The 14,712-nt window shown below is 39.7% G+C and overlaps 1 protein-coding gene across 2 annotated transcripts in view; it reads left to right on the plus strand.

Annotated features, from left to right (window-relative positions):
- Positions 1-14,712, plus strand: part of SCAMP1 (secretory carrier membrane protein 1) — a 128,692-nt gene that overhangs the window by 24,094 nt on the left and 89,886 nt on the right. Inside the window, exon 3 of one of the 2 annotated variants that reach the window (XM_071208680.1) lies at positions 12,388-12,472. The exons of the other annotated variant lie outside the window; for it this stretch is intronic. Within the exon in view, the coding sequence (XP_071064781.1) occupies positions 12,388-12,472 (85 nt within the window). The remainder of the gene's footprint in view (positions 1-12,387; positions 12,473-14,712) is intronic. 2 annotated transcript variants of the gene reach the window in all.

Below are 14,712 nucleotides of genomic sequence, written 5' to 3' on the forward strand. Positions count from 1 at the left end.
CGGGTGGCTCTCCTTGCAGGGCACACTCATTGAGTGTGGGGCTCCCCTACGTGGGGGACACCCTCACGTGGCATGGCACTCCTTGCGTGCGGCAGCACTGTGCATAGGCCAGCTCACCAGATGGGTCAGAAGGCCCTGGGTTTGAACCCTGGACCAACCATATGGTAGATGGACGCTCTATCAGTTGAGCCATATCTACTTCCCAGTAATATACTTTAAAGTCAGGGAGTGAGAGTCCCCCAACTTTATTCTTTTTAAAGATGTTTTTGGCAATTCAGGGTCACTTAACCCTTCCAAAAATTTTTTGTAATTGGTTTTTCCATTTCTGCAAAAGAGGCTGTAGGGATTTTTGTTGGTATTGAGTTAAATCTGTAAATCAGTTTGGGTAGAATTGACATCGTAATACTATTCAGTCTTCCAATCTACGAGTATGGAATGTCCTTCCATTTATTTAGGTCTTCTTTGGTTTCTTTTAGCCATGTTTTCTGAATACAGTTCCTTTATGTCCTTGGATAAGTTTGTTCCTAAGTATTTGATTCTTTTAGTTTTGCTGTTATAAATGGAATTTTTCATTGTCTTTTTCTTTTTTTTTTTTTTAAAGATTTATTTATTTATTTCTATCCCCTTCCTCCCCACCCCACCCCCGCCCCGGTTGTCTGTTCTGTGTCTATTTGCTTCGTCGTCCTCTTTGTCCGCTTCTGTTGTCAGCGGCACGGGAATCTGTGTTTCTTTTTGTTGCGTCATCTTGTTGTGTTAGCTCTCCGTGAGGGCAGCGCCATTCCTGGGCAGGCTGCACTCTCTTTCGCGCTGGGCGGCCCTCCCCACAGGGCGCACTCCTTGCGCGTGGGGCTCCCCCACACGGGGACACCCCTGCGTGGCGCGGCACCCCTTGCGCGCATCAGCGCTGCGCATGGGCCAGCTCCCCACGGGTCAAGGAGGCCCGGGGTTTGAACCGCGGACCTCCCATGTGGTAGACGGATGCCCCAACCACTGGGCCAAGTCCGCTTCCCTGTCTTTTTCTTCAGATTGCTCATCAAGAGTGTATAGAAATGCTCCTGATTTTTACATATTAATCTTGTATCCCATCACTTTGCTGAACTTGTGTATTCTAATAACATTGTGGATTTTTCAGGATTTTCTATTTAGAGGATCATATCATCAGTGAATAGCGAACATTTTCCTTCTTCTTTTTCTATTTCGGTGCTTTTTATTTCTTTGTCTTGCCTAATTGCTCTAACTAGAACTTCTAGCACAGTACTGAATAATAGTGTGACAGTGGTTATCCTTGTCTTGTTCCTGATCTCAGTGGGAAGCTTTCAGTCTTTCACTGTTGAGTACATGCTAGCTGTGGGTTTTCATATATATACTTTACCATGTTGAGAAAGCATCCTTCTATTCCTATCTTTTGGAGTGCTTTTTGTAAACAAATTATGCTATATTTTGTCAAATGCCTTTTCTGTGTCAATCAAAAGGGTCATGTGATTTTTCTTTTTCAGTTTATTAATGTTTAATATACTAATTGATTTTCTTGGGTTGAATCTTCCTTGCATACCTGGAATAATACCCACTTGATTGTGGTGTGTAATTATTTTAATGTGCTTTTGGATTTGGTTTGCAAGTATTTTGTTGAGGATTTTTGCATCTATATTCAATTTGAGAAATTGGTCTGTAATTTTTTGTTGTTGTTATTGTCTCTGCCTGGTTTTGGTATTAGGATGATGTTGGCTTCATGGAATGAGTTTGTTTTCATTCCTTCCTGTTCAGTTTTTTGGAGGAGCTTGAGCAAGATTAGCATTAGATCATCTTTGAAAGACTGTTGGAATTCACCTGTGAAGTCATCTAGTCCTGGGCTTTTAATTTTGGGGAGTTTTTGATGACTGTTTCAATCTCTTATGATTGGTTTGTTGAGGTCTTCCATCTTCTATGGTCTGTATAGGTAGTTCATGTATTTCTAGGAATTTGTCCATTTTTCTCTGCTGTTTAGTATTTATTTATTTATCTATCTATCTTTCCTCCCCCCCAGTTGTCTGCTCTCTCTGTCCATTCGCTGTGTGTTCTTCTGTATCTGCTTGTGTCAGCAGCATGCAAAATCTGTCTCGTTTTGTTGCGTCATCTTGCTGCATCAGCTCTCCATGTGTGCGGCGCCATTCCTGGGCAGGCTGCATTTTTTTCGCTCTAGGTGGCTCTCCTTACAGGGTGCACTACTTGCACATTGGGCTCCCCTACACAGGGGACACCCCTGCGTGGCACAGCACTCCTTGTGCACATCAGCACTGCGTGTGGGCTAGCTCATCACACGGGTCAAGGAGACCCTGGGTTTGAACCTTGGACGTCCCATGTGGTAGGCGGACGCCCTATCTGTTGGGCCAAATCTGCTTCCCTGTGCTGATTTTTATTCTTTCTTTCCTTTGGCGTGGTTTGGGATTAGTTTGCTCTACTTGTTCTAGTTCCATCAGGTGTGCAGTTAGGTCTTCAATTAGCTCTTTCTTCTTTTTTAATGTAAGCACTGAGGACTACAAGTTTCCCTCTCAGTACTGCCTTTGCAGTGTTCCAAGGTTTTGATACATTGTGTTCAAGATATTTTCTGATTTCTCTTGCTGTTTCTTCTCTATGACCTACTGATTATTAAAGAGTGTATAGTTTAATTTCCATATATTCATGAATTTTCCCTTTTTCTCTTTATTGATTCCAGCTCCATTTCATTATGATCAGAGAAAGTGCATTGTATAATTTCCATCTTTTTATTTTTTTCATATTAAAACTTTTTAAAGAGGTTTTATGTTACAGAAAAGTTACATCAAAAGTATAAGGATTCCCATATACCCTATGTCATCCCCTTCCCCTATTTCCATCATTAATAACATTTTAAATAGCATGGTGCTTTCGTTATACAACTGCAAGCAGGAGAATTGCATCCATCATCCATGTTGACTCTAAGCCCCCTCTTGATGTAGAGGGGGACTGAACATAATCATCCCAGGGTAAAATAGAGTATGGATTAAAGTGGACTTAACTGGTGTTCTGCTGGGGAACTATTGTGATTAGTATGGGAAGAAATTGTAATATTGATGTGGAGAAGGTAGCCGCGGTAGCTGCTGAGGGTAGGGAGAGGGAAGAAGAGATATGATGTGGGGGCATTTTCAGGATTTGGAGTTGTCCTGGGTGGTGGTACAGGGAAAGATGCTGGACGTTGTGTATCCTGCCATGGCCCACTGGGTGGAATGGGGGAGAGTGTAGACTACAATGTAGACCACTGTCCATGTGGTGCAACAATGCTCCAAAATGTATTCACTAGGTGCAATGAATGTTCCACGATGATGGAAGAGGTTATTGATGTGGGAGGAGTGGGGTAGGGTGGGTGGGGGTATATGGGAACGTCATATATATATATTTTTATTCTGCTCTTTTTAAAAAAAAAATTTTATTTATTCATTTAAAAAAAAATATCACATTCAAAAAATATGAAGTCCCCATTCACCCCCACCACCCCCACCCCACCACTCCCCCCACAGTAACACTCTCCCCCATCATCATGACACATCCATTGCATCTGGTGAGTACATCTGTGGGCATTGCTGCACCCCATGGCCTGTGGTCCACACTATAGCCCACACTCTCCCATGTTCCATCCAGTGGGCCATGGGAGGACATACAGTGTCCGGCAGTTGTCCCTGCAGCGCCACTCAGGACAACTCCAAGTCCCGAAAATGCCTCCACATCTCATCTCTTCCTGCCATTCCCCGCACCCAGGAGCCACCATGGCCACTTTTTCCACACCAATGCCACATTTTCTCAATTATTAACCACAATAGTTCATGAATAGAATATCATTAAGTCCACTCTAATCCTTACTGTATTCCTCCTTCCTGTGGACCTTGGCTTGGTTGTGTCCATTCCACATCTATGTCAAGAGGGGCTTAGATTCCACATGGATACTGGCTGCAATCCTCCTGCTTTCAGTTGTAGGCACTCTAGGCTCCATGGTGTGGTGGTTGACATTCTTCAACTCCATGTTAGCAAATCGGTTTGCGAAGGCCTCCTGCCCTGTTAGCCCCTTAATAGCCCACTCAGGGCTTATGAATTCCCCAGAACCGCAGAGCCTCCAGGAATCGTCGCCGCAGTCCTCATATTTTTTTAATGTAACATTTAAAAGAAAATAAAGAAGAAAAAAAAATATTGAAGCTTTGCCTACTAATCAAGATCTATAGTTTATCTTACGGTTTACACTTTTGACCACATGATTTTATAGATTTTGACAAAATGTAGTGGCTTGTATCCATCATTGCAGTATTGTTCAGAACAATTTCAAAATCCTAAAAATGTCCAGTGTTCTACCTATTATTTCCTCCTCCTCCCCTGAGAACCTCTGGTACCAATGTCTTTATATCAATGTTGTATGTTCTTTCTTTACTACAATAATAGTAAGTTTACTTTGGTCCATGCTTGCATATCTCCCTTATGTTTGTTCATTCATCAACCTTGAGGTTTTTGCTTATTGATGCCTGCTCTGCTCACATTGAGAGGGGGCTTAGATCTTGTGGGGCAGATGGAAGGAACTGTTTTGCTTGTAGTTATAGATACTGTTTTTCAGAATGGAGGTTGTCTGTCATCATCATTTGGTTAGTTCTCCTGGGTAAGTCTGATGAACTAGAGAGTAGGTATTGGCTACAAGTTTGCTGAGATTGAGGGCTCAACTGGCATATGAACAATCTGAAGAGAGAAGTGGACATGACTCAACGTTAGAGCATTCGTCTACCATATGGAGGTCCAGGGTTTGATCCCCAGGGTCTCCTGACCTGTGTGGTAAGCTGGCCCATGCGCAGTGTTGCTGCGTACAAGGAATGCTGTGCTATGCAGGGGCGCCCCTGCATAGTGGTGCCCCATGTGCAAGGTGTGCGCCCTGCAAGGAGAGCTGCCCCACATGAAAAAAGCACAGCCTGCCCAGGAGTGGTGCCGCACACACGAAGAGCTGATGCAGCAAGATGATGCAACAAAAAAGAGATGCAGTTTCTCAGAGCTGCCTGATAATGCAAGCGGATGCAGAACACACAGCATGTGGACACAGAGAGCAGACAACGGGAAAGGGAGAGAAATAAATAAAATAAATCTTTAAAAATAAAACAAAAACAAGAAAAAACAGTCAGAAGATGTAAATCTCTGCAACATATATTAATGGGTGTAGTACTAAGTATAGGTTTATATAAAAGGGGTAGAAAAATCATGTGTAGGGAAATTATAAATGAGCCTAACTCTGTTACATTGGGGAAGTAGGTTGTCATATATTCCAAGGTGAGGATCACCAATGGGGTGCTGATTTTAAGGGGTTGTATGTAATGCCTATAGTGTCTGGATGTCTCTAGAGCCCTCAGGAGCACCCCTGTTTTGAGACTTTGTTTACTGGGGCAGTTAGTGAGATCTGCCTGAGACATGTATAAGTGTGACCTTTGGAATGACTGACTCATTTTGAAATCTCTTAGCCATAAAAACTCTTTTGTAATGTGGAAATGGATAGAGTTGATTGTAATGTATTATAGTGAGTAGCAGCTGGTTTATAAATGGGATTGTGACTGAAAAGGGTAGTCTGGGGATGTAAATGTCAATTGAAAGAACGCTAGAGAATAATTTAGGGACTGAATAACGCACTGAACCCAGAAGGGGATGAGAATTGTGGTTGAAAGTACAGATGCAAGAGTGTTCTGTGAGCTAGAGTGGTTGTATGTCACTATTGAAGGGTGGTGGGAATGTGGAGAAGCATAGGAAATATACAATTGGTGTGATGTATGGACTGTGGTTAACAGCAATACTGTAATATTCTTGCATCAGTGCCAAAGATGTACTGTGTTGATAGTGGAATATGGAAAAAGGTGCCAGATGTACACTACAGACCATGGGTGGTGGTAATAGTCTGATGATATTAGCTCATAATCTGTACTAAATATTTCACCACAGTGTGATGTGTTGGTGAAGAGTTGTTATATGGGGATTCTACACACATGCATGATTGTTTTGTAAGTTCACAACCTCTGTAATAAAAATATATTTTAAAAAATTGGATGGGTTGGGGAATAATACACCAAATGTAAGATACGGACTACAATTAACAGTATTTTGAGGATGCTCTTGCATAGTTTTTAACAACTGTTTTACACCAATGCAAGGTGTAGGTGGAGGGGTGATGTATGGGACCCTGTATGATGTTATGCATGTTTATTTTGTCAGTTCACAACTTTTACTATATTTATTTTTGTTTATGTATGGTCATGTATGAATGTTATACTTCAAAAAAATAAAAATTAAAAGATAAAAAAACCTCTTTTGTATTTAATGTTTCCCCCTTTTGTCCAAGGTCTTTTTCCAAAAAAATTTTAATTTTCCTGGCTTAAGTTATCAGAATAGGGCCAAGGACCCACTAATGGGGTGCAGATCAAATCCAAGAAGTCTGGGATGAGAGTCCAAAAAATGTTTTAACTTCTCGCAGTTTCCCAGCCTGCTAGAACATAGCACGTTTTGGCAAATCTTACCATGGATTTGCCTTTTCCATACTCGCTTGCCTGTGATTCTGGTCTGGCCAGAGCTGAGATTCAAAATGGCTTCTGCTGGCCAAATGCAAGAAGAGAAACCACCCTCTGCCATCTACCTCACCTTCCTTCTTCCCAGGGAGGAAGATGTCTTCTGTTCTTAGTTGGATGCAATGAGCCGTGAATCATACCCAGGCTGTTTGCCTTGGGGTGGGGGATGGGTGCCATTCCTGGATGTGGGGGCTAGTAACTCACAGCTTTTGTTATACCTTCTTTGTCTGTCTGTCCCTTGCCCTCATGGATGATGTGCAGTACTCTCTTGGTCTACACCACCCCAAAGCAGCTCCCTTGGGTAGCTTTTTGTCCTTTGTTGTTTTTGTAAGTGAGTTGAGCCCTGCCTACCTACTCTGATGTAATTTTCCTGGAAATCCAGTCTACCTGTATGTGTTCTCACAGTGTGAAGGTGGGAAGAAAACTGTTGTCAAAATTTGCTGAAAAAGAATGAAAAGATGTTTGTATAATTTATTTTGTATATTTTTAAAAGATGTATTTTATATCCGCGCCGCCCCCCCCCCACCCCGTTGTCTGTTCTCTGCATCCATTTGCTGTGTGTTCTTCTGTGTCTACTTGCATTATCTGGCGGCACTGGGAAACTGTATTTCTTTTTTGTTGCATAATCTTGCTGCGTCAGCTCTCCGTGTGTGTGGCACCACTCCTAGGTGGGCTGTGTTTTTTTCACACGGGGCGGCTCTCTTTGCGGGGCGCACTCCTTGCGCGTGGGGCATCCCTACATAGGGACACCACTGCATGACAGGGCACACTCTTTGTGTGCAGCAGCACTGTGCGTGGGCCAGCTTATCACACAGGTCAGGTGGCCCTGGGTATCGAACCCTGTACCCTCCATATGATAGATGGATGCTCTATCAGTTGAGCCACATCCGCTTCCCTATATAATTTAAGAAGACTTTACCAGCAAGAAGTGTTATTGACTTTTTTACAGTAGCAGCTTTAGGTTATTCTTAACAGAAGTAGTGGAATTTGCTATCAAGTTGTCTTGTGTCAATGTGCTTTACTTATATTATCTTACTGAATTCTTTTTTAAAAATTGGTTTCATTGGTATATATTCATAAAGCATACAACCCATCCGAAGTGTACAGTCATTGGTACTTGGTATTATTACAGAGTTGTGGATTCATCACTTCAGTTAGTATTAGAACATTATCATTACTACAATAATAACAATAATAATAAACAAAAATTTCTATCCCTTAATCTCTCATTCTCTCTGTCCTTCTGTCATACCTAACTGCTATTGTTTCCAACTTTCTAATTTATTTATATTTATATTTTGCATAGATGGAGTCCAACTATATATAGTACCTTTTGTCTACTTTCTTTCACTTAGTGTATTTCTTTTTCTTTTTGGGTCCTTAATGGAAGATTGTTAATATACTGCTATGCAATACTGTCCATAGTTTGCTTTGGTTGTGTTTTTGCTTGCTATTAACATCTTGTATCATTAATGTGCTTGTTTTTCTGTTTAAAAGAAAAAGAGTCATATATGCAATATTACTCATACACATATTTCACATGAGATTTCACTATGCTATACAGTCCCATGTTCCATTTTTTAGCTTTTCTTCTAGTAGTGTACATGACCTTAGACTTTCCCTTCCAATTTCTGTCATGTGCATATATTAACATTGCTATTTACAAAAATTATGATGTGCTTTCACTATTTCTATGCATTTCCAAAGTTTACAAACAAGCATTTACCAATTCTGCACAGATTAACCCTCAGCTTTCCTTTCTCTAACCTCATTCTATTTTCTGGTAACCTATATTCTAGTTATTATCTCCATGAGTTTACACAATATATTTAATTCCTAAAAGTACAGTCATACAGAATTTGTCCTTTTGTGTCTTGCTTGCTTCACTCAACGCAGCATCCTCCCGGTTCATCCATGCTGTTACACACTTCACTACTTCATTTCTTCATACAGCTGAATAATATTTCTTTGTATGTATACACCACAGTTTGCTTATCCATTTGTTGGTTGATGGACACCTGGGTTACACATTTTTGGTAAATGTGAATAATGCTGGTATTAGTCAGCCAAAAGAGGTGCTAATGTAAAGTACCAGGAATCTGTTGGGTTTTATAAAAGGGTATTTATTTGGGGTAGAAGCTTACAGTTACCAGTCCCTCAAGAGTCCAACTCAAGTTATCATAAGAGGTACTTCCTCACCTAAAGTCTGTTGCTACTTGTTGAAGCATGATGGCTGGCGATGTCTGCGAGGGTTACCTTCCTCTATCCTCTTAATGTTCTGTGGTCGTAGCTTCTTCTGATCTCAGCTGTAGGCTGGCATAGGGCTAGTCTCTTTTCCTCTGGAGCTCCTTTCTTTCCGGGCTTAGCTGCTCTGTTTTCTTCACAAGGTCAGCTGTAAGCTATTAGGTGAATGTCTCTTCTCTCCCCAGAGCTCCAGTGTCAAAACCAGGTTCTCTTCTCTGCCAGGTCTTTTTTTTCTGTGTCTATTTCCATGTAAAATTCTGTTTTACCAGCCAACCAAGGGGATGGGGCTCAACCCTGCATACCATAATGACATGGTAGAATCAAAGCCCTAATCTTAACATAATTTAATCAGATGTCTCAGCTGAATCTGATACAATCAAAGTGTTATCACACCCAGAGGAGCAGAACAGTTTACAAACATTGTATCTCTTTTTGGAATTCCATAAATAATATCAAACTGCCACAGTGCTGCTATGAACATCAGTGTGCAAATATCTCTTCATGTCACTACTCTCAGTTCTTCTGGGTGTATACCTAGTAGGGGTGTTGCTGAGTCACATGGCAAATCTATATTCAATTTAGGAATTGCCAAACAATCCTCCACATTGAGAGGGGGCTTAGATCTTATGGGGCAGATAGAAGGAACTATTTTGCTTGCAGGCTGTACCACTGTACATTCCCACCAACAGTGAATAAGTGTTACTATTGCTTCACATCCTCACCAACTCTTCTAGTTTTCTTTCTTTTTAATAGCGGCCATTGTAATAGATATGAAATGATAACTCATTGTAGTTTTGATTTGGATTTCCCAAATAACTAGTGTTGTAGTGATGTTGAATTTTTTTTTTTTTTGGTAGGAGGTACTGGAGATTGAACCCAGGACCTCATATCTGGGGAGCAGGTGCTCAACCACTTGAACTACATTTGCTTCCCAGTCAAGGGCTGAACTTTTTTTAAAATTTTTTAATTAAAAAAACTTTTTTTAAGGTGGCACTGGAGATTGAACCTGGGTCCTCATATGTGGGCAGCAGGCACCAAACCACTGAGCTCCACCACTTTCCCATGTATTTTTTTATATTTCTTCTTTGGACAAATGCCTATTCAAGTCTTTTGCCCATTTTTTAATTTGGTAGTGTAGCAGTTTGATATAATTGATAAATTCCAGAAAGAAATGTTGGATTATGCTTGTAATCTGATCTGTACGTGGGCATGATTGAGTTATGATTAGGGTGTTGAGTCCCCACGCATTGGTGCATGGGGAATTACAGATAAAAGGCATGGTGAAGAACAGTGTTGAGGGCTTTTAATGTTGAAGTTTTGATTTTGGAGTTTGATGCTGAAGACTTAAATGGGAGCCCTGGGAAGTCAGCACTCAGAGGAAAGAGAAGCCAACCCCAGGAAGGAAGGAATCTTGAAGCCAGAATAAAGCAAGCCCCAGGAATATAGGAACCCAGGAAGCCTGAACCCTCGCAGACGTCGGCAGCCATCTTGCTCCAAATAGACTTTGGTGAGGGAAGTAACTTATGCTTTATGGCCTGGTATCTGTAAGCTCCTACCCCAAATAAATACCCTTTACAAAAACCAACCAATTTCTGGTATTTTGCATCAGTACCCCTTTGGCTAATACAGGTAGTTTGTCTTTTTATTGTTGAGTTGTAGCATTTTTTTTATATATCATGGATGTTAAACTCTTAGTGGATATGTGGTTTCCAAATATTTTTTCCCCTTGAGTTGGCTGCCTTTTTTACCCTTTTGACAAAGACCTTTGAGGTGTAAAAGTATTTAATTTTGAGGAAGTCACATTTATCTAAAATTTAAGATACCTCTGCCTACCACCAGATCTTGAAGATGTTTCCCTACATTATCTTTTAGGAGTTTTATGGTTCTGGCTTTTATATTTAGGTTTTTGATCCATTTTGAGTTAATTTTTGGATAGGGTGTGAGATAGGGGTACTCTTTATTTCTTTTAGATATGGATATCGATTGTATCTAGCATCCATGTGGAATCTGAGCTCCCTCTTGATATAGATGTGGAGTGGACGCAACCATTCCAAGGTCCACAGGATGGGGGAATAGAGTATGGATTAGAGTGGACTTACTAATATTCTATTCGTGAACTATTGTGATTAGTAATGGAAGAAAATGTGGCATTGGTGTGGAGAAAGTGACCATGGTGGCTGCTGGGGGTAGGGAATGGGAGGAAGAGATGTGATGTGGGGGCGTTTTCGGGACTTGGAGTTGTCCTGGGTGGTGCTGCAGGGACAGTTACCGGACGTTGTATGTCCTCCCATGGCGCACTGGGTGGAATGTGGGAGAGTGAGGGCTATGATGTGGACCATTGACCATGAGGTACAGTGGTGCTCAGAGATGTATTCACCAAATGCAATGAATGTCTCATGATGATGGAGGAGGTTGTTGTTATGGGGGGAGGAGTCGGGTGAGGGGGGTGGGGGGGTTTATGGGGACCTCATATTTTTTTAATGTAATATTAAATAAAGACAAAAAAATAAAAAAAAAATAAAAAAATTGATGAACAACAACAACAAAAAAGACTGCTTTGTCCCAATAACGTGGACTTGGTAGGTTTGTTAAAAACCAGTTGGTCATAGAGGTGAGGGTCTATTTCTGAACTTTTAGTTTGATTCCATTGATCAATGTGTCTGTCTTTATGCAAATACCATGCTGTTTTGACCACTGTAGTTTTGTAATATGACTCAAGGTCAGGCAGTGAGAGTCTTCCCACTTTGCTCTTCTTTTTTTAGAATGTTTTGGGCTATCCAGGTGCCCTTTCCCTTCCAAAAACAATTGGTAAGTGCCTTTTAAAAATTTCTTTCAAGTAGGCTCTTAGGAATTTTGATTGGTAAACTTTGGATCTATAAATCACTTTGGGTAGAATTGACATCTTCACAATACTTAGTCTTCCAGTCAATGAACATGGAATGTCTTTCCATTTGTTTAGGCCTTAGATAATTATTATTATTATTTTTTTTAGCAGTGTTTTATAGTTTTCTGAGTACAGTCCTTTACATCTTTGGTTAAATTGTTTCCTAGGTTTTTAAATCTTTTTTTTTTTTTTTTTTGCTGTTGTGAATGGATTAATCTTTTCCTCCTAGATTGTTCAATAATAGCATACAGAAACATTACAGACTTTTGTGTGTTGATCTTGTATTCTACCACTTTGCTAAACTCATTTATTAGCTCAGGTAGCTTTGTGGTAGACATTTCAGAATTCTCTAAATATAGGAACATGTCATTTGCAAATAATGAGAGTTTTACTTTCTCTTTTCCTTTTTGGAGTCCTTTTATTTTCTTGTTTAATTGCTCTAGCTAGAACTTCTAGTACAATGTTAAATAACATTGGTGATAGAGGGCATCTTTATCTTGTTTCCAATCTTAGAAAGCTTTCAGCCTCCCCACATTGAGTATGATGTTGGCTGTGGGTTTTTCATATATGCCCTTTGTCATATTGAAGAACTTTCCTTCTTCTATTTTTAAAAGTGTTTTTTTTTTTTTAAGATTTATTTTATTTTTAAATTAAATTATTTATTTTTTTATCTTCCCACCTCTCCCCCAGATGGTTCTCTCGTCTGTCTGCTCATTGTTTGCTCACCTTCTCCAGGAGGCACCGGGAACCAAACTTGGGACCTCCCTCATGGGAGGTGAGTGCCCAATGGCCTGAGCCACATCCGCTCCCCCACCAGTTGCACTGTCTGCTGGCTTGTGGCATCTTCTTGTTGTGGTGGTGAGCGTTTAGCTAGGTGCAGCAAGTGCAGTGTCTGCTTCTCTCCTTTAAGAGGCACTGGGACCTGAATCCGGGACCTCTATCATGGTCGGCAGGCGCCAAACTTTTTGAACCACATCTACTTCCCTGGAAGTGTGTTTATCAAGAAAGGATGCTAGATTATGTAGAATGCCTTTTCTGCATCCATTGAGATAATGTGGGGTTTTTTTTCCTTCAATTTGTTAATATTCTTTATTAGGTTAATTGATTTGTTTGTGGTGTTTAATTCTTTTAATATGCTGTTGGATTCCATCTGCAAGTATTTTGTTCAGAATTTTTGCATCTATGTTCATTAGAGAGATTGGTCTGTAGTTTTCTTGTATCTTTATCTGGCCTTGATATTAGGGTCTCAAGATATACAGTAATTTCTCTTACAATTTCTTTTTTGACCCACTGATTGCTTAGGATTATGTCATTTAGCCACCACATACTTGCAAAATCTCACCTTTCCCTTCTGTTATTGATTTCTAGCTTCATTCCATTATGATCTGAGAAAGTGCTTTGTATAATTTTGGTGTTTTTATATTTATTGAGACCAGCTTTGTGACCCAAACATGTGTTCTATTCTGGAGAAAGATCCATGAGCAATTGAGAAGTATATATAGCCTGCTGTGTTAGGATGCATTGCTCTGTATATGTCTTTTAGGTCTAGCTCATTTATTGTATTGTTCAAATTCTTTGTTTGTTTGTTGATCTCCCATTTAGTTGTTCTATCTATTGATGTGAGTGGTGTGTTGAAGTCTCCAACTTTTATCGTAGAGGTGTCAGTTTCTCCCTTCAGTTTTGCTGGAGTTTGCCTCATGTATTTTGGGGCACCCTGGTTAAGTGCATAGATATTTATGACTCTTAATTCTTCCTGTTGGATTGTCTCTTTCATTAATATATAATGGCCTTTTGCATTTCATATAACTTTGTTGCATTTAAAGTCCAATATTAGTATAGTTGCTTCTGTTCTTTTTTGGCTACTGGTAGTGTGGAATATCTTTATCCAACTTTATACTTTATACTTTCAGGCAATTTGTCTTCCCAGATCTATGTTGAGTCCTTTGTTTTTTAATTATTCTACCAGCCTATATCTTTTGATATATCTATATTCTTTGATATATCTATCTACATCTAGATATATAGATATATCTAGATAGATAGATATAGATAGATATATCTGTATTTGCTATATCTATATATCTATATTCAGTGATATTGCTGTAAATGTATTATTTATTTCCACTATTTTATTCTTTGGCATTCATATGTCATATCATACTTTCATTTGTCATTTTACCCTTTTGGTTTTTCTTTCCATTAGTCTTCTACACTCTAAGCCTCTCTCTCTTTTATTTTCAGGCGGTAAAGCTCCCTTTATTGCTTTTTGGAAAGCCAGATTCTTTTTTATGAACTCTCCTAGTTTCTGGTTATTTGTGGATATTTTAAACTCACCTTCATACTTGAACAATTTTTCTGAATAAGGAATTCTCAGCTGACAATTTTTCTTTTTTCAGTATCATATTTATATCATAACCACTGTCTTCTCACCTCCTTAGTTTCTGATGAGAAGCCCACACTTAAGTCTTACTGGCATCCTTTTATGTGATGGTTTGCTTCTTTCATGCTGCTTTCAGAATTTTCTCTCTATCTTTGGCATTTGACGTTCTGAGTAGTATGTGTCTTAAAGTAGGTCTATTTGAATTTATTTTGATTGGGGTATACTGTACTTCTTAGACATATAAATTCATTTCTTTCTTGAGAATTGGGAATTTTTCAGCCATTATTTCCTCAAATACTGTAGCAGTTTGATTTAATTTATGAACTCCAAGAAGAAATATAGATTATGTTTGTAAACTTGTCTGTTTCTCTGGCATGATAACCCTTTGATTGTACTAGACATCTGAGACATCTGATTAAATTATGTTAAGATTAGGGCTTTGATCGAACCATGTCATTACAATCAACTCTGTTGAGTTGCAGCCCCCTTGGGCTGATAAAACAGACTCTTACACGGAAGTAGACAGACAGAAGCAGATATGCAGGAAGAGAGAGTGCTCCATAAACATGAGCCTGATAGTCTACAGCTGACCTTGTGAAGAGAACGGAAGAATTGATCCTGGAAAGAAATGAGCC

This window comes from Dasypus novemcinctus, chromosome 2 (assembly GCF_030445035.2).
Source record: "Dasypus novemcinctus isolate mDasNov1 chromosome 2, mDasNov1.1.hap2, whole genome shotgun sequence".
Taxonomy (NCBI): domain Eukaryota; kingdom Metazoa; phylum Chordata; class Mammalia; order Cingulata; family Dasypodidae; genus Dasypus; species Dasypus novemcinctus.